General features: G+C 47.8%; 1 protein-coding gene across 4 annotated transcripts; it reads right to left on the reverse strand.

Moving 5' to 3' along the window:
* Nucleotides 1-614: 614 nt before the first annotated feature.
* On the reverse strand, nt 615-10,191 carry HOXA3 (homeobox A3). Of its 4 annotated transcripts, none has more exons than XM_054635057.2 (3): nt 10,177-10,191; nt 2,820-3,294; nt 615-1,384 (listed from the first exon to the last, which is right to left on the reverse strand). In XM_054635057.2, exons 2-3 carry the CDS (start codon nt 3,289-3,291, stop codon nt 615-617), a joined length of 1,242 nt encoding a protein of 413 aa, XP_054491032.1. In that variant the 5' UTR covers nt 3,292-3,294; nt 10,177-10,191. The 4 variants fall into 4 exon arrangements, with proteins under 4 accessions (XP_054491032.1, XP_077046880.1, XP_077046878.1 ...); XM_077190765.1 differs by lacking the exon at nt 10,177-10,191 and having other exon boundaries at nt 2,826-2,997; nt 3,040-3,291; XM_077190763.1 differs by lacking the exon at nt 10,177-10,191 and having other exon boundaries at nt 2,820-2,997; nt 3,040-3,291.
* Nucleotides 10,192-19,369: the final 9,178 nt, after the last annotated feature.

Here is a 19,369-nt window from a genome sequence, read left to right on the forward strand (position 1 = left end):
CAGGGTACAGATTTTTTATATATATATAAATATGAACAAATGGGGATAAATAAAATTTTAAACACTTAGATTATTCAATGTTTGCGAAAAAAAAAATATAAATAAATCTGAATGTTCACCAGCATACACACATTGAAAGACTTACACGTATCAATAATTGTCCAGGAAGTCCCTGTCCAAGCGCTTTTGATGTCTTTCTTGCTATTTAAAAGAAGTGCAATAAAAAAAATTGCTTCCCCGTGGGATCAATCATGTACGAACAAATTCACATTTAAGAATTCCTTTTATAGAAAATTTGTTCATATACCCTGTTTTGATAAAAGTGTAGAAGGTAAAGTATAAAGCCTCTGCATACTCCCAAAGTGAGACACAAGGCTACAGTTCAAGAAGATAAATATCCACTAGTGAAACTATAGAGCAATTCAAGCAACAAATATTGCTACGTCACATAAACTAGAAAACGCTTTTACGAAAGGAAACAAAACAAACCAAAACGAACAAAAGAAACGAGAAGGGAAGGGGAGGGCACATGTTGGGGGGAGGAGAGAGAAGGGAAGGGATGAGTACTTTCCAAAACTTGGGGGCTTGCTGTTCCTCTTAGTGACTCCTGTCTCTTACAGATGAGTGAGTTTGGGCGCTTCCTGAATTCTTCCCTGAGAAGGATGGTGAGCGGTAAGGTCTGTGTATGTTGGATGTGGATCACAAGGTCCATGGTGGTGATTGTTGGCCATTGGCCCAGCCCCGCTGTAGTCCATGTTGGCAGAGGGAGGATGAGGGAGATGAGTTAGACCAAAGATGGAAGGCCCAGAATTGGTCATGGTCTCCACGTAGTTGCCCCCTACATAGACGGGGCTTCCCTGTATATGTGGATTCCCATAACCGTTGCCTTGAAGAGGATGAGTATCATATTCAGGTGTCACAGCTGCTGTCCCCGTGTATCTCTTTTGAGGAGGTGGGCAATTATTAAGAGGAGCAGTATACGATGCAGGGATGCCATAGGTGTTTTGATGAGGCTTGTTAAATGGTGGAGGCGACTGGGGTTCGTAGGGGACACTGTTTACTAAAGAATGCATAGAGTTTAGATATCCCCCAGCAGCTGGAGGGACGGGGCTTCTGCTTGGGGACTGTCCTCCTGAAGAGGTCATCATACCCTTTCCCTTTTGATCCTTTTTGTATTTCATTCTGCGGTTTTGAAACCAGATTTTGATCTGTCTTTCTGTGAGATTGAGCAAATTAGCCATTTCTACCCTTCGTGGCCTGCAAAGGTACCTATTGAAGTGGAACTCCTTTTCCAGTTCTACCAGCTGGGCACTTGTGTAAGCTGTACGGGCTCGCTTAGAGGAGGCTTGCCCTGGAGGGCTTTTATCACCAGCACAACTCTCACCTATGTAAATCACACAAAGAACACAATCAGCATGGCAAACCTACACATGGCAACATGAGAAAATGGCCAACAACACCAGCACCTGGAGACTTCAGCTCCCAAAGGCAAGATGGATGCCCATGCGTGCAACGAGTACTCCCCCAAGGCATGAGCTCAGTTGTGCCAAGCTCCAAGCCTCGAAAGAGTGCCTTGACCTCATTAGTGTCACTGTATGAGTACACTCGCTTCCCCTAAGAATGACAGCATCCAACCTATCTCCAGCTTGGTAAAGAGGAGCAAGGAAGGTTCAGGGAAGCAGTGGGGTTTAGAAGCGCTGAAACTGAAACTGTGCTGACATAGTGGGATCAGAGTCTTCAGGAAATAGCTGTTCTCCATATATATATATATGTATATTTTATATATATACACCAGCTACAAATGCCTGAAAGCTAGATATCTACAATACAAAATTTTTAACATATAAACATAGAATTATCAGTATAGTGGATTTTTTTATCATGTCTGGTATATCGCATTAACATATGGTAGTGATTGGGAAGTATAATATGTATAAAGAAGAACATACAGTAGCTAGGCTTGCATATAGGCATGGAGATATATCTAAATCTCACTGCTTTTTAATTAAATAAATACATGATATGGAAGGTTGAAAACAGCAGTCTTACCACAGCTTTAAAAAGCAGACCAGCAAAACATTTGCTAAAGTTTTGAACTCTATTTCCAAGGCACATTTAAGCAAAAAAGAGGAAGAAATCAGAATAACCTGACTTCTGGGCTTTGGAGCTAGCACTGGTGTTATCAGTTTGGGTTTCCTTGAGTAATAAAAGTGTTGATATACACTTCCATTCCTCAAATAATGTTTTATGGGCTGAAGTTTATAGCACTCCTGAATGATTTTTGTTTACCAGGCTTGTAACTTTGCCAATCAGCTTATTAAAATAGGAAGAGGCTCTGACTGCATGCAGGGCATTGATCCTGCCTGCACATGATTATGAGCTATTTTATTCCCGTTACACTTCAGCAGAGATAGGTCACTGTCTTATTAATCTAACAGCACCATGCCAACAAAGTACTCGGGACAAGCCCCTGGCTTAAGGCCTGGGCTGCTCCACACTGACATGATTTACTGAAGGGGGGATTACCTAAGAAATGTGATAGATGCTGGAGGGCACAAGTGGTTCTGCCACTAGGAAGCAAAGATCCCTTCTGCAAGGCTGGGAAAGTTTTGTATGGGGTGTTTTTTTCACCGAGCTCCCCTCAGTGAATAAGCTGAGTGATGGCAAGCCCTTTCCAAAAGTTTCATGGGGTCAACTCAGAGGGTAAAAAAGCCCCCACCCTCCCCTCCCTGAAGTGAAGGTGGGTAAGACAGCCCTCCTCCCCACCGGATGCACAGTCAGCCCAGGAGTACCCAGGGAGAGGGGGGCACGTTTCATACCTGAACTGGAACTGCTGTTTTTCTGCTTTGTGTTTTGCCGAGACTCTTTCATCCATGGGAATATCTGTTTGGACACGGTGGGTGAGTTAAGAGCTGGGCTCTTGGTGGGGTTGGCCGGGGCAGGGTTGCTGCTGGCATTTTGAGATGGTGAGGTGGAGGTCGGAGGTGGAGGCTGTGACTGCTGGGCTGGAGGCGGCTGCGGTGGAGCCTGTGGGTCAGCAAGGCTGGGGGGCTGGAGAGTCTGGCTGGGGAGGGTCCTCATGCAACTCTCACTGATGTCATTGGCCTTGTGGTGGGACACAGAGCTGCCGGGGGACTGGAGGGAGCACGCGGGGCGGTGGTACTCAGTTTCCACAAGTGATGAAGATGGAGGATATTGCTGCTGACTCGCATTATAAGTGAAACCATTTGCTCCTTGGTAGGGGTAGGCACCATAGATTGCAGAGCTGTCGTAGTAGGTCGCTTTTTGCATTTCGTTGTTTCCCAATATTTATTTCGCAAACTGACAGGGTCTTGACACCCTTGGAGAATAACATTGGCACCCCTCTGTCACGTGGCGCTCTTCCTCCAATGGCCTCTCCGGGCAGACCTGGGGTGTGGGGAGAGCAGAGCAGGGTGAAGAAATGGTACAAATCCATCTTACTTTCAATAGCTAAGTGACATGAAAGCCATAAAAGAAAAAGTGGTCAGCAATATTTAGCAGCATGACTTGGCCTCAGGCGTGGAGCATTTCGATATAAAAGCTGCCTGGATTTACTGGCAGCTACAAATATGTGCTTTGCTGCACCGGGATAGAGGCTTTCTAGGTTTGTTTTTTTATTATTATTTCTTTCTTGTTAAGGAACAGAGCAAGCGGGTTGATCGTTTATCACCAAGAGGCTGTTTTAATACCGGTCTCTGAGATAAGGGTGATCGAGGAATTGGTAATGCAAAGGGGCTGGGCTATTACTTCAGTCCAACTCTAAGATCAAACCCTCTCCTTTAACCAGCGTTGTTTTATTTTTAGCCTTTCTCTCCTGGTTACGGCTCTTCATACAACTTCAAAGAAATATATGAGATGGTTCCTGTCTACGTGTGGCAGGGGGCAGGAGCAGGGTGGAAAGGTTTCCTAGGCAGGGATATTTAAACACCCCGGCCCCAAAGTGATGGATTTTGGCTTGTCTATAAAATGCTCAATAGGAAAATAAACCAAGCCAGCACCTTCTCCCCTCCGTGCCCGCACACCGCCCCGAGCCGCCCAGGTCACGCACCCTGGCAGCAGTGGTTTCTGCCGGGCGAGCCCCGCCCGCCGCCCGCAGCGGCTCCCGCTCGGTCCTGGAGCGCGGCTCGGGCCGTTCCACAGAGCCCCCGAGCCTGCCTCCCACTCGCGAGTGGGTCCGGCCTCAACTGCGCCCGGCGCCGCTCAAAGCCCCTCCAGAGAGGCCAGCAGGGGCGGTCGTTGGTTTGTTTTTTTCAGCAGTTATTTTCAAGACACTAACTTTTCGTGGAATCAGCCAGATCCTACCTGTTAAAACATGATGGATTGGGGGAAAAAAACACACCAGAAACCTGAAAAACCAGCGTTCATCTCCATGACCACGGCTTGAACTTTCCTTCCAACTTAGCGATAATAGGTTCTGTCTTGGAAACTGCTATGTAATTTGATGTATGAGGGTCACTTGGCTGGGGAGAGGGTGGACACAAACTCAGAGAATGCTTCTCCTGCCCGGGCGAATCCCTTCCCCCCCACCCTTCTTTTTTTTTTTTTTTTTTTTGGTCACCCATCCTCCTTTATTACTGGGATCCCCCACCCGCCCCCCGTCCAAATTAAAGTCTACTCGTCACCTGCTTGAAAATAACCAATTAAAGAATCGCCCGTATTAATGAGAGAGGAGACCTGTGCATAACCTCCGATCTAGGAGGTGTTTCCACACGCACTCACATTGTTCTCAGAAACTGAAGTGTGTTTCTCACCGTCCTCCTAACCCCTTGCTGGCAAATAACCACGTCTTTTCCGATCAGAGAAGGGCCTCCTTCCTTTTACCACTTTCCCTGTACTTCAGCAGCTGGGTATTTTGCCCCCAAAACATCTAACGAGGACAAATGCTTAGGGGCGAAAAGCCTTACACAACACAAGCACCAAACGAGCTCATTCTACGCCTTTCAAGTTATACAAGTTCTTAGAAAACACTATTCCCTTTGTTAGATCGTAACAAAATGAAGGTAACACACCTACAGCAGGGCGGTTACCCTGTTATTGCGCTAATCAAGCTCTTTGGATGCTATTAAGCTAATAAGCCAATGGAGATCTGAGGCACATACACAATATCCAGCTCCTCGCCTCTCCTTGCCTGTGCTATCGAGGCCTGGTGTGATTTTTCTCAATTCCTTTGAAAGAGAGACTACAGACACCACTACCAGAGGAGAAGGAGGAAACAATCAGCCAGCGGTGATTTCACAAAGGCACCCGCCTTTCATGACCGCGACACCAAATATTTCACCTTCCTTCGGCCGCTGCGAAGTTTTGTGGCGCTGGCAGGACGGGCAGCGCGGAGCGAGGATGCGGGGTGCTCTGCTCCCGCAGCTGCCGGCCTGCAGACAATAGGCAACTTTACTTGGAAGGCAAAATATTATTGGAGCTTCGGCTGTCTGCCAGCAAGTTAAAAAAAAAAAAAAAAAAAAAATCAGATCCCGAGCTTGAGTTCGCCAAGTTAATCACTTCCTACAAAGTTATAGAGAACCGGGGGTAACCTGAGGAGCGCCCGGTCATTCCAGGAAAAAGTGGGAATAGCGGGATTAAGAGCGACAACGATCCCGGTAGGGTCCTAACGGGAAAGGGGAGAGGAGGTGGATTCACCACCCCAGCCGGTGCCTGGGATGGGAAGAGCTCTCCTCTCCCCTTCGAAGACAAAAAGGCAGGTCTTACAAACACAAATGGGCCCCCAATCTTTCCAATGCCTGCTTTATCGGCTCCGTCTCGGTCTGTGCAATACACGGCTCTGCACTTTACCAACTTCTCTCCCCCACCCAGACAGCCCAGAAGCAGCAGATGAAAATTGCTTGGGGAGGCAAGTCCGCTTGGTTTCCCCCATTCCCCACTTCAGCTCTCTCCTACCCTGTCCTTCCCTGTGCTTCCCCCCTTCCCAAGCACACCAGATCTCTACCCTGTAACTCCCAACCGAGCCCCAAACTCTGACTCTAGGACGAAAAACCAGGCAGCCCCCCTGAAAGATTTCCTGAAAGATAAAGACAAAGTTGAGGGAAGGTGGGGGGTGGGGGGAAGAGAGGAGAGAGAGCTGCCTGAACACGAAGTGTAAGGGTATCAGTCACTGCCTGGAAGGAAGCCCCAGCTTGTGAACTCTTCTTGAACCGACATTTAAGTCTACGGTCATAAATCACTGGGACATAAACTCCGCCATTCACGACTGATAGCAGCGTATTTGTGGCCTGCTTACCTTAACTTCTGACGACTGAGGCGGAAGCCAGCATGCTCTCGCTCTCTCTCTCTCTCTCCCTCTCTTTTTTTTTTTTTTTTTTTTTTTGGAGGCGACACAACCCAGAGAGCAGGGGCTGTCTGCCCCAGCTCGATCCCTGCGGCCGCGGGGTGGGCACCGGCTCAGCTCATCTGCAGCCGGCACCCCCCGGCCGAGAGGGGCGAGTCCTGCCCCGCACGGGATGGGGTCGATTGCTCCGCACACCCGCCTACCCCGCTCCCCTGACGCTTCCAGCTGCGCACCCTACCCCGAGCCGGTCCTCGGCGTACCGTGCTCCCCCTGCGCGGGGCACGGAGGACGGGGATGTTTCCCAGGGCTGCTCTGGGAAGGGAAGGAGAAAGAGGGAAGGAGGGGGGTGGGGGTGGGGGGGGGGGGGGAGTTGGAGCGGGGAAAATAGGAAAATATAAAAAAAAAAAAAGGAAGGAAGAAAGAAAGGCGGCCGCCTGGGGAAGCTTGGGGCAGGGTGGGGGCTGGGGAGGGAGCGCAGGAGCACGGCAGTGAAGGAGTGCGGCCCCCCCGCACCCGGGCGTCACCGAAGTCCAGGAAAATTATGCTAATGAAGACAAACGGCGCTCACAAAGGGTCGCTCTCACCAGCCTCCAGGGTGCTGCTGTGGGGGTTTGAGTTTGTCCCTCTTACCGGTGGGCTTGGGGGGCAGCTGCAGAATAGCCCCTGTGCCGCTCCCCACGGCCGGGAGCCCCGCACAGCCCCGGCTGAGCCCCGGGGAGGGGAGCAAAGCCCGCAGAGCCGGGGCTGGGTCCGGAGAGCCAACCGAAGCCCACCAGGATCCCCGCTCTGGGCAATGCTTTCAGAGCCACGCTGGAAATCATTAGAGTTACTAATTATTAACTCATGCATGCGTGAGCGCACACACACACAGATGTACACACAGACACCCCCCTGCCCCCCTCAAATATCCCCAGCGCCCGGGACGGGCACAGAGGCGCTCACGCACGCACATGTGCTGCACAGACGGGTCGGGGTGCCCGCAGCACCCCGTGGGGACGCGTGTGTGCCAGCCTCGCGTGGACGCGGGCCCGGCGCCTCTCGGCTCGCCTTCGCCTTCCTTCCACGGCACAGCCGAGGAAGGCGCTGGCCTCTTTCCTCAGCGCCACGGGCTTTGGGGGTGGTGGTGTCCCCCCGGTTTCCCGCACCAGAAACACGGCGGCGACCGTGCGAACGAGAACTTAAACAAAGTTGCGGATCCTGCCCGTGTGGCAGGCGGTAACGGGGCTCGGGGCTCCGAGCATGAAGCGGAGCCTGCGAATAAAATCTAGGTGTAAACTTGACGTTACTTCGTTAATTAAGGCATTATAAATATAACTAGTCCGTTTAAAGCACGAGGGAACCCAGCGTCATCTTTAAACACAAACAAAGCGAGAGGGAAGCGAGAAATAAAAAGCACTATAAGGCTGGGGTGGCCTCTTACGCATACCAATGGTTTTTGTCATTTATGGCTATGCAAGATTTATGACTTCGTGCACCAAAGCTGTAAACAGAGCACTAAAACAGAAAACACTTGCTCCTTATGGCATAAGTGAGAAGGCACCACATGAAAGGGGAAGCGGCCAGCGTAGGAGGAGAGAAGAGGCAAAAATCCTTCGTATGCGTTTTGCTTCAAACAATCCTGTGAATGTTGCTTTGGAAGAAAAAAAAAAAAAGTCTTTTTAGTCAATAATCAACCCCACACTTTCTTCTGAAACTGCTGATCTGCCATTCGCCCACTTGCCCGGCCAAATACTGAGAGAGGCAGCGCTGCGCCCCGACGGAGCCCCCCGGACTGGCGAGGAGGATTTGGACAGGGAGAGAAAAGACGGGGATTGCCGAAACCTGCGGACACCCGGGAGCCTGCCGGTTTGGGGGGCCCCGCCGAAAGCCGGGCGAGTTTTTCCTAGGAGCGCGTTTCAACTTGGGAGCCATCTCCAGAGGGATTTTCTGACTAAATGTCTGTATTTAAGAACGGGGAACGGGAAGCGGGGGGGAGTTTTTTTTTTTAAATGAAAGGATATGTAAGGATTTTAATCGTGAGAACCGAAGTGGTTCATAGGAATATGGAAGCGTTTCTTCCATTCATCTGACTGCCTGCAAAGAGTATTTTGCGAGATTTCTCCAATTAGTCCCATTTCCCCACGCCCCCCCCCCTCTCCCCAAAGAGGCAATTTTAAACATGAGAAGATGATTATTTTTTTTTATGTCTCCTATGATGTCGGGATAAGTGTCCCAACGCACAGATCCCCGCTGCTTTTATCTGCCTTTCCCTCCCAGAGGCCGAATATTTTCTTTCTGCTCCATTCCACGGAGAGAGATAGGGCTCAGCTCGGGGGGGGACGGGCAGTGTTTGGGGCTGATTTCTGAGTCAGAAATGACCTGCCTTTTCTCCCCGAAGAGTCCCACTCCGTGGCACTCCCCCCTCCCCTCCCCCGAATTACTATTTTCCGAATAAAATAATGCCTGTAAAACGCCTTGTCCTTGGATGCCCCGAAATGGAAGCAGGCAGCACCATAATTCAGGGCTGCTTCTGGGGCAGCTCCCAGAGATGAAATAGCAAGGCAGGGAGTTGAGGGAGAAGGGGGCCAGTCCTGGAAGTGGTGCTTGTCCCAGTCGTTTGGGAGTTAGAAGGGGATATCAGCTGAATTAGAGAAGGACTGGACAATCGAAGCTAAGCCGTGGTCAATCTAAATTGTTGTTTATATTTTCTAACACTAGAGAGGCAACCCACTCTTTGCTATTTGCTCAACAGACTGAAGTTATTTACAGAACTCGCCGAAATCCCCCTTTCCTCCAGAACTCTTCTTGCTTTCTTTTACTCTAGAGCAGGACTGTATTATTTATGAGTGTTTTAACTGGGTCAATATGCATCCAAACTGGGTCATAAATCAGAGGAAAGACTGCCAAGTAATTTAGCTGCAATTAAACCTTGGATTTTATTTTTGAGGCGCATTTTGGCCCATTTCAAAATACGGCAACGCCAGTGTTGGTTTTTAGACACACACATGGGAGCAAAAGAGCTCTCCTTCTCTTGCTGAAGAGAGAGAAGTGCTTCAGTGTGGCGAGAAGGGGCAATAAAATTTATTTGGGTCAGTTCTGCTTCGGGAGTCGCTTTAAAGAGCAGGGAAACGTGAGACCATCCCAAACATCACCCTGAAGGTCTCTGCAGAATGGCCGCGAATAGCTCCGAGTGGAAATAACCTTTTTTTTTTGTGCTCTCAGCGGAGTTTTTACCATCGTTCACTCTTCTCCCTCTCTCCCTCTCTTTCTGACCCCTTAGAAGACGAGCAATTACAAACAGCGCGTAACTGGACACAAAATGGCTCAACAGGAATAAGCGAGAGACATGGAACAAACTGGAGGAAAGCGAGTCCCAGGGCTCCAACCTTTCCCAAAGCCGGGGCAGACCCGGGAAGCAGGGTTTCATTTAGTATTTTGTCCTCTTTGGATAGCCAAGTAATCTTTCATTTTTGTAATTTAATGTGCATTTATATCTATGCATTCACATTGATAAGTATACACAAATACTTAGATATTTATATATATGGATATATCTATATTTGTGTATGCGACGGCATGGATATTAATTTAGAGCTAGTATCTGTTCTCCTAGAAGATACTTTCCATTTCTCTCCTTTTAATTCTCTCTTTCCAGATCCCCATTCAGAGAGGCAGAATAAACCTCCACATTTTCAAGGCTGATTTATTGTTAGAAGCCGTGGCTGGCTCTTGGTTCAGCTCCTTCTCACCGCGGAGAAATAAAGAGGAGCGCCTTGGCTCATTTGGGAAGGGGAAGCTTTGCCATAGAGCTGAGCACTCATGCAGCGCTCCTCGCACAATAAACAAAGTACCACTAAAGCATCATAAATAAAATGGCAGCACGATCGCACAGTCATCGATTTACGGAGCGGCAGCGGCCGAACAAACACCCATAAAACAACAACCGCCGCCGCACACTCGAGCACGACCCCGACAGAGGAGCATCACACACCCCCCACATCGCTTTCTCCTACTTGCCCAAATACATAAATAAATAAACACACAAACGCACAAATAAAATAATAGAATAAAATTAAGGGGGGAAATGTTCAAACACGGCAATAAAAGAGGCTTCCCATCTCCAGCCGGTCATAAATAATGGTAAAATGGCAATCGAGGGGCTGTAGCGGAGGCAGCTGGCCATCAGCAGCCGTATGGGATCTCTATGGAGAAAAATAAATAAAGAAGCAAACTCTGCCTGCTCTGCTCGCTGCAAGGGTAGAGTTGAATATTTACCACAGCAAATTGAAACAAAGGGGGAAGCAGCCTGGCTCCGGGTGCACACACACCCGCACGCACACACACGCACTCACTCCAGCCTCTGCTACTGACCTTTGCCTCGAACAGCAATAACTCACCACATAAATGAACAATCAACGGAAATACCTTAAAATAAAATCCATCCTTTCTAACGAAGCATTTCGTCCTCTCGGCTCGACAATAACCTTTCCATAAGGAACGAAAGCTGTCAGCGAAATGGCCAGCTCTTGTGGGGACGGTGATGGGGGCAGGAGGGAAAAAAAAATAATAGAAAGCAGTGCTTGCTCTGAACAGAAACTGGAAAAGCGTAATCGCAGACGGAGCCAGACCGGGTCTCCACTCCAAATGCCACAATAATGCGCTGTATTATGTGCTCACGTGGTCATACGTCAACTTAAATCCTTTTATTTGAAATAGGGAATCATTGAAGGAACAGGGTTTCTTAGCGCGAGCCTTCGCTTTTTAAAGCCTTAACCCAATATGTTAAAGAAGAGTTTTAAGGGAGGAGAAAAAAAAAATCTAAGAGATGCAGATGACTACGGAGGGAGATTGGTCTGATTCTCTTTCCTCCCACACCAATATTTCTTTACACAAAACCCCTTGGAAGGTAAGAGGAATCCTTATAACGCTGCACTTAGATACTTAGCCTAATTAACCGGCGTTGGCTCCCGAGGCCCGGCACTCTGCTCCACGTCGTCGCATGTCCTCTGCAAGCCCCGAAGAAAGCCCAAATCTTGATGCTATTATTTCCAGCCCCCTTCTAAACGGGACGATTACCAGCCTTCCCCCCACCCCCAGCTCCCTCTACCCTGCCATTGTACAGGGCTTGCTCAACTCCCACACGCTACATCAGGGCTCCTGTAGAAACTAAAAAGACCTATAATTACCTGACAAAGGCAAAAAAGAGTCTCTTCTAAGAGGCTAGTTGATTTTTGTCCTCGTAACACACTATGAAGAATACACCTTCCTTCACTGGCGTGCCTCTGATTTTTGCAAAATCTTTTGGGACCTTGCTGTTAAACCTGTGCTTACGCATTTCCTATACAGCTAGTTTGAGTGATGCACAAAATTATAGGTTTCTAGCGTTGGAAAAGGAAAAAAAAATTGGGGAGGGGGAGTTCTTTGCCTAAGGGGAAAAAATTAAGGAAAAAAGAAAAAAATCAAAGTTGTATGTGGCCCCTGAGCCAGGCAGGTTCGCCTGTGTGTGAACCCATCACATCTTCCCTGTAAGATTGTTTAACTTGTGCTATTGACACAATAAGCTAAACAAACAAAAGAAACCCTCCACTCACACAACTTTTCTGGAAGGAGTCAAAGTAAATCAGATAGTTCACGCTTTTACCGTGCTCCTGGTTCAGTTCTGTGGCTCCAGCATTGTGCATCATCATGTGTACACCCTTGCCCAAAATCCTTCCACCATCTCCCATGAGCTCAAAGAAGCTAACTACATATCCCCTCTTACTGTTTCACCTACACTTCATTGAACAGAATGGAAGGAGATTTCTTTTTAAAGATGACTTTTAGTGTTACCGTAAGGTTTGTTAGTGACGAGCCTTATTATACTCTCTCCTGAATTGTAAAAGTGGGCCACTGGAATGTAAACCCATTCGTAACAGTGTACAGTAGTGGCATTGCAGCAAAGTCAGCGTGACGTTACAGCAGGAGAAAACTTTGCAATTTTTCACATGGAAGTGACTAAGCTTGTACCAGGGTATACATATATTATCCCTCACCGGGAACTGGAATAAAAACTACAAATGCCCCAGAAAAGAGGGGGCATTAGGCACACTCGACATGCCCGAGTCTGTAACTATCAGCTTGCCTGGTAACTCCACAGCCCTTATACTTATTGTAAAGGCCGATATTTGCTTGAGGTGGATTCACGGCTCTTTTAAATTTGGTGCGTTTGCATCCCATAGAGGAAACGCACAGAGAAGTTCTTCTGCAACAATGAAACTGAAATTAATGGGGAATGGAGCAGATGTTGAAAAAAGCGAAGCAAGTCTTTCTTGGGGCTGTTGTAAAAAGTTATCGACTGCTTTGCGTCAAAAGTAGAAAGATGGCTTTAGAAGTTACAGTCTTGAGCAAATAGAAACTACAAAAGCAATAAATCACAATCATAAGTCATCTGAAATGCCTTAACGCTAGCTGTGGCTATTGGCTTCAAAACCTTGTTTCTGTGAACATCTTTATTGGTATTAATGGTCAAGTTAATCCTAAAACTACTGTTTAACAATTAACTTGGTGTATATAGTGGGGAAACTAATTAATTCTTAAGAAAAGTAACTTCTTGACGTGTGAATACCTTTCACAGAGTGTGCTTTGGGAAGGCAGAAGGGGGAGTCTGCCTAACTTTGTGCTGTCCTGAATTGCAGCTGAAAATTATTCTCTTCGCCGAATTTGGAGAAAGTTTTCTTTGCTCTAGTAGCGTGATTACGAGGTTTCAGATGCAAATTCAAATGATGCTGCGAGTCGCAGGCGCTAGACTTCCCTCGCCACCCCATTTCTTGCTTTGTTCCTGTTCCTGGACACTCAACGTTGTTTACCTTGATGATTTAGAGACCCGAGAGAGTGTTTCTAGCAGAAAAAAATGTGGAGTTTATCAGTAGGTGTACTACTTATTTTTCTGTGCTTTATACACATGCCTTGGAGCTGAGATTGAATTCCAGCCTCAGTAACAACAAACAGATCTGAGTTCATAACGTGCCTTCATTAAGGGAGACCCTTTGTGCCCGTTCTGGCATTAATAGCCAATCTTAGCATTAATGCTATTTGAAGTTACCTTCAATATAATCGGAGTTAGAATTTTTACTGTGCTTCAAGTTTACTTTTATGCCAGTCGGTAAGAGGTGTGCCTATCACTCCCATGTGGAGATGAAATGGGAATCACCCGTACGATATAAGTACTTATTTCCTCACTACCTCGAAAGATTTGCAATCTGCTGGGGTGCAGAGCTGTTTACCTACATCCGTGAGCCTGATAAAGTTGGTCTTTGATCATTCCCAAGTAGATAAAAAGAGCAGCGTTATCGACTGTGCCCTTGCGAGAGAAGTTCTGCTCAGAGTCAGCTGAGTCTGCCGGTGTTGGGTCCGCTAAGGAATCCCAAATATCTCTGCCCGCCATGCTGTGGGTACATGCCACCGGAGGAAGGTTCTTTCGTACCGTGTTTTCGCTTTCAATTTCCGAACGCAAGCGTGAATAGACATTTGCAGAGCCTTTTTGTAGTTAAGATTTAAGCAGCTCATTAAGCCAACACAAAGAGCCCTTGTAGTCCTGTAATTTATGGCCGCTTTTAAAAGGTAGTAAAATACACTAATTGTACATCAACATCCAAAAAGGAGCAGGTAAATCTAGCAGGAATTTGAGCTAATTCTATGTAATCCTCCCCTCTCGACGGCCGGCATACAAAAAAAAAAAAAAATTTGTCACTATGGAAAGCATTTCTTTTCTCCTGCCAGAGGACCAAGCACATCAAGGACTTCAGCAACTCCGAACCACCAGACACCGACCTCCACTCAGTGCAAAGCAGGCCAGGACGGACAAACAACCGAAATCTATTCGCGAACCATTCTGTTGTATGCACGCAGACAAAAATCAGGTTTTCTAACATCCCCACATGCACTTCTCGTTTCCAGGACCGGCTGCGGAACTCCTCGAGGAGGAGGCGAGCAGACAAGCCGCGATAAGCAGCCATTCAACACCGAACTGGCTCCAACCCTCTCTCCCTCGCCTTGTGCCTTTGATTTCGGAAGGAGCTAAGAACGGACAAAGAAATTCTCTAACTCTTTCGCTCTTCAGATGACTTTGCATCCTTCCTGTCCCCAATGCCTTTATAAGGATGGCGATCACTCAGGTCCCGTACACTTCTTTGTCTGCCCAGACACGCGCATTCACCACCCACGGAAGATGAATAGAGCCAATCCAGAAAAAAAAAAAAAAAATTCCAGCTAGGTTAAATATTTATCGCAACAACAACAAAATCTCATTCCAGCAGTCTTGTTCTTCATGCAGGTACCAGGCAAATCGCATTCTTACAGCCGCCACCGGCGCAAAAGCAGCGGCCGCTGCCCGGCTCTTACCTCCTCCAGCTGCGCAGGGTTGGGCAGAGGCGCTCCCGGCTCCTTCCGCCGCCCCGGCCGAGCGGCTTCGTTTCGGGGCTCCCTGTAAACAAGCAACAAACAGTGCCTTACCGGGGAGTGCAGGGGGAGGTATTTTGCTCCTTCATTGGCAATACATGGTTTGCCGGGTGCGCTGGGAGAGCCCGGAGAGGGGCGGGCGGGGATGGAGCGGGCTCGGGCTCCCGCGAGGAGCGTGGATTCCCACCCGGGTGAAGAGCACGGGGAGCTGAGAAATAAAAGCGTGCGGTTGTTTTGGTTGGGTTTTTTTCCTTATTTTTTTTTCCCTGTAGACAGCTATGCCTTCTGTCTCCAAGTGTTTGGAAATATTGTCATTCCTAACTCTTGTTACATGAATGTCTGCTTTATTTTCCTCTGGGAAACCTTTGTTTAGGATCATTTAATCAAGAACAGACATTAAACACAAGTCGTGGTGTTCATCTCTGCTGAATAAAACTCGGAAAGGATTCCAGTTTAAATGCGGGGCGTATTGTGGTTGGGCTTTTATTCAAACGGTTAGCCGGGGCCCAATCCTGCCACCACAAGCTCACTAAGAGACTAACAATTGACCTCAGCGAAGCGGGATCGGGCCCAAATGCTTAAAAAAAAAAAAATTCACCAACACAACATACACACGAAGAAAACAGCAACGAAAAAGTCGACATCCATGAAAGCCATTGACGGAGGGGAAAAAACTGGGCTGCTTCTTTTCCCCTAAAATAAACAGTACTGCTGGTCCAAAAAGACAATAGTCAGGTTATTTGCATGCCACTTACTGAATCACTTTTACATATGAATTAATATTTTACATCTGTATTCCGTCTTGCTAATAAAACCCATCTAACGCCTCTTACAATCGTCAGTAAATGTAAATGCTAATAATTAAATAACACCGTTCTTGCTGAAGGGTGTTATCTGAGCCCTGGAAATATTAAGTCTGTCTTGGGACAACTTTTCGAGCAGATACTTTGCTTTGGTAATTTAGTAGTTCCATAATTACACTAATAATTTTAAATTTGGTGTTGAACTCCAGTCTACATAAAATCATGCAATAATAGCCTACTAAACTGTTTATTGCTGTCTCATAAATTTGCGAGCGCTGACTGTTAAAATCTACTGGCAAACACAAAAGAAAATGGAAAGTTCGAACTGCAATCACAGAGCCCAGGCGCTGCTTCCTGGGGTTATCCTTTGCTCTACCTTTCCTTCCACTCGGCTTCAGCACAGGGGGAACCCCCCGGCATTTTAGGCTCAAAGTCATACCTTAGCTGTTTTGATCCCTAATCAATAATCATGTTACAAACAGCAATAATCATCGATCAAGCGTGTCGTGACTGGGTTGTCCCACTCGTGTTAAATATGGAGCGTGTATCTGAAAACGGTGCCAGCGACTTTCTGTTATTTATTTTGGAGCTATTAGGTCACGCTACCATATTTTACACTGCCACGGTCCTTTAAAGTATGCTGTTTCTTGAAAGAGTTGCTAAGTAGTAATAAAGCACTTTAAAAAAACTATGACTTTTTTTTTTTAATTTGTTGTTATCCCAAGCTCTAATATTCATTGCGGCACTCAAAGTTCGTACATAAATCGTTCAGACTAATGAGTCATAGAGAAATTCGCCCATGACTTTTCCTTTGCAATGCTCACTGCCTTTCCATTGCTTTTTTGGCCATGTATTAAGAGACGGTGATTTATTAACGCCAGGAAAATTGAACAAAGCAGGTCCTCCTGCACTGTGGCACCCAGCCTTCCACAGTGTGAATTAGAACATTATCAAGTGTGTTTGCCTCCGTAACACTTAATCACCAAAAGCCATAATGTGACCACAAGGCAGCTAAAACAAAGATTTAACATTTCTAAATATTAAACTTGTTAAGCAAATGCTCAGCAGACAAAGCAAGCACAAACAATTAAAGTCATCAAGCTAGAAATACACACTACCTACTTACCAACACAGACCCTATTGCTTGCTTAAGAAGTTTAGAATCTTTCAAGATAAATCAGGTGGGGGTTTTTTAAATGAAAAAAAAAAAAAAAAGAAAAAAAGAAAAAAGGAAAGAAAGAAAAAAACCCAAACTCCAGTAACAAGGAGTTGAGTTTCACTTCTGAGAGAATCACTCCTAGTGAGGACTGACGGCCACAGATCCATTCCTGACTATCTGCATTAATTATTTAATGAGTCACGTGACCCTAAAGATTAAAATTTCAATATCTCCCCCAGAACAGACGCAACACCTTTATCTGCGAGCGCAGGGATGCTCGTACTTGGGTCCCCTAATCTCTACTGCCTTTGACAGCTCCTCAGTTTCCAGGGAGAGCTCTGGGGCATTATTCACAAGGGTTTGTCCCGTTCTGCACAGCGAGCCGGGGCAGCTTTACACCCTCCTCCCCCCGCAACTCCAAATGACTCAGTTGAACCCAAATCGTCATTGTCTGCAGCGGGGAGGGGGCTCCGCGCTGCTGCCAGGGGCACGGAGAGCACCAGGGCGGCGTTGCGCGGGCCGCCTGCCACGGGTGAGTGCCGCCTGTCCGCGGGCCCGGGCGGAGCCAGCAGCGCTGCCCGGGCCGGGGGGCGGCGGCCGCGGAGCTCCCCCTGCCCACGCGGGGAGCCCCGACCCCGCCGCACCCGCGTGGGCCGGGCCTGGGGACAGCCCCGGAGCGACACCTCGGGGTCCCAGCCCGGCCCGGCCCGGCCAGGCCCGGCCCTGAGGCTGCGGGCTCAGCCTCCGCCTCCTCGGGGAGGTGACGCGCGGGTCCCGCGGCCGCGCCGCCCGCCCGGCTCGGACGGAGGTGCGGGAGCGGCGGGAGAGCCCGCGCTGCCCCAATGCGGCCCCGACGCCAGGCGGGGGGGCCGGGAGAGCTGGAGTTTCACTGCAAGCCTGTCGGGATCTCCGCCTGCGTGAGGGCTCCCCCCACCCCTTCCTCGTTTACAAACACAGGACAAGAAGACATGGGACTGCAAGAACCCTGGGGGAAAAAATTAAAAAAAAAAAAAAGAAAGAAAATGAAAGAAAAGTAAAAAATAAAGGAAAAAGAATCCTAGCATTGCGTAATCCCCCGGTGCAGGATGGCCCTGGTTATTAAATACCACAAGGCGCTTGTCACAGTTCAGCTCCTCCTGTAATGAAACACCAGGTATAGCAAGAGCTTGCAGGAGAAACGGGGATGGGGATCTCGGAAGAGGAGTATTTTTCTTAGTGGGTGGAGGGGAGGTGGGTGCCGGGGTTAACCGAGTGGCGTTCCCTGCTGACAGCAAATTGACTCCGAGGTGATTTGGTCTTTCTTTGAAATATTGACACACTTCCACTTCCAGCGTTTTGAGCTGTGCTCGCCTTTGTGGCCAGAGCAGATAAATCCGTGTGTGAGAGACACCGGGAGAGCGAGAGAGAGGGAGGGGGGGAGAGACATTTAGGTCCAAGTGCCGGATTAAAAAGAATACTGTCTTTAAAGGTCAAGGGTTTGAAGGGTCAGTCTGCTCCTCTAAAAAAAACAATTAATGGGATAGAAAATTTGTCCTCTCGGTGAACTCCTGGTTGCCTTAGCAAAGGGAGCACAATGCGAGAATTTAAACAGGACGATGTAATTTTTGAGGTTATTGTAAAGACGGGAGGTATTGGATGGGGAGCAGAGGGCTCCCAGCCCAGGAGCAGCATTCTGTTCCCAGCACAGGCAGAAGGGGAAGAGAAGGAAGGAGAATTTACCTTAAACGATGATAATCGGCCATGGGGTATTTTTGCAGTCCGCAGTTCAATCTCCAGCAAGAGAATGTACATTTTTTTAGGAGACAGCCAAGATGCTGTGTCTTTACACATGACCACTTTTTTTTTTCCCCAGGAAAATCCTTTGCGTCTTCACAGACTTTTCCAAGAGAATGCCTTTCAGAACCGCTGTTGAATTACAAAGAAGTATTTATTGTAGGAGGTGATTAATGATTCTCCCTAAAATTGCTATTTGCAGCGTGATTTCATTTCTCTTTACAATGGGAGCAAACCAGGTTTGTACGCATAGGCTGCACACGAAAGAAATCCTGCACTGCCAGTTAATACGTTTCAGCTGGAATTTTGCTCAGTTGTGCTAATTTTGGCTCTAAACACATTAAGAGATTCTCAAGCAATAAACCAAATGAAGAGTTACACATTTGTGGATAGCAGTTACCTATATACAGCTATATTTTTTCCCCTTTATAAGAGACAACTGGCGACTCAGGATTTAGCAAACAGCAATATGTGAGCAGAAGTGTGCTTTTCAGGCCTGCTCCTTGGTCAGGTATGGGGACAGCCGTGTTTGCTGAGGGTGTTTACAGCTGCCACCTTCCTGATGCTGAATGTGTTCTGCCAGTGGCACGTTCCATTTTCCTCTGGGATGGTGCATATTCCATGGCTAGGCAGGGATGCTGGCGCAACCTATGGAGCCTGGTGCTACCTCAACCAGGGATGATGATGCCCCCTGGTCCTGGTGGCCCCACTTAGGTGAAGACAAGCACTGATTCCAAGAATCCATCTTGTATGTATTTGGGTGAGTAAATAAATAACTATTGGCCTTCAGGTCTTCCCTGGAAGACTTGAGATCCTTTCCAAGACCTTTCCTACCCAGCTCAGTGCTACACCGTGTTGTGAAAGCCCCAAGCAGCTCTGTTAGCAGCTCTGTTTTGCCTGACCTCCTTAGCTGCCTGG

Source organism: Agelaius phoeniceus, chromosome 1 (assembly GCF_051311805.1).
Source record: "Agelaius phoeniceus isolate bAgePho1 chromosome 1, bAgePho1.hap1, whole genome shotgun sequence".
NCBI classification, from domain to species: Eukaryota; Metazoa; Chordata; class Aves; order Passeriformes; family Icteridae; genus Agelaius; species Agelaius phoeniceus.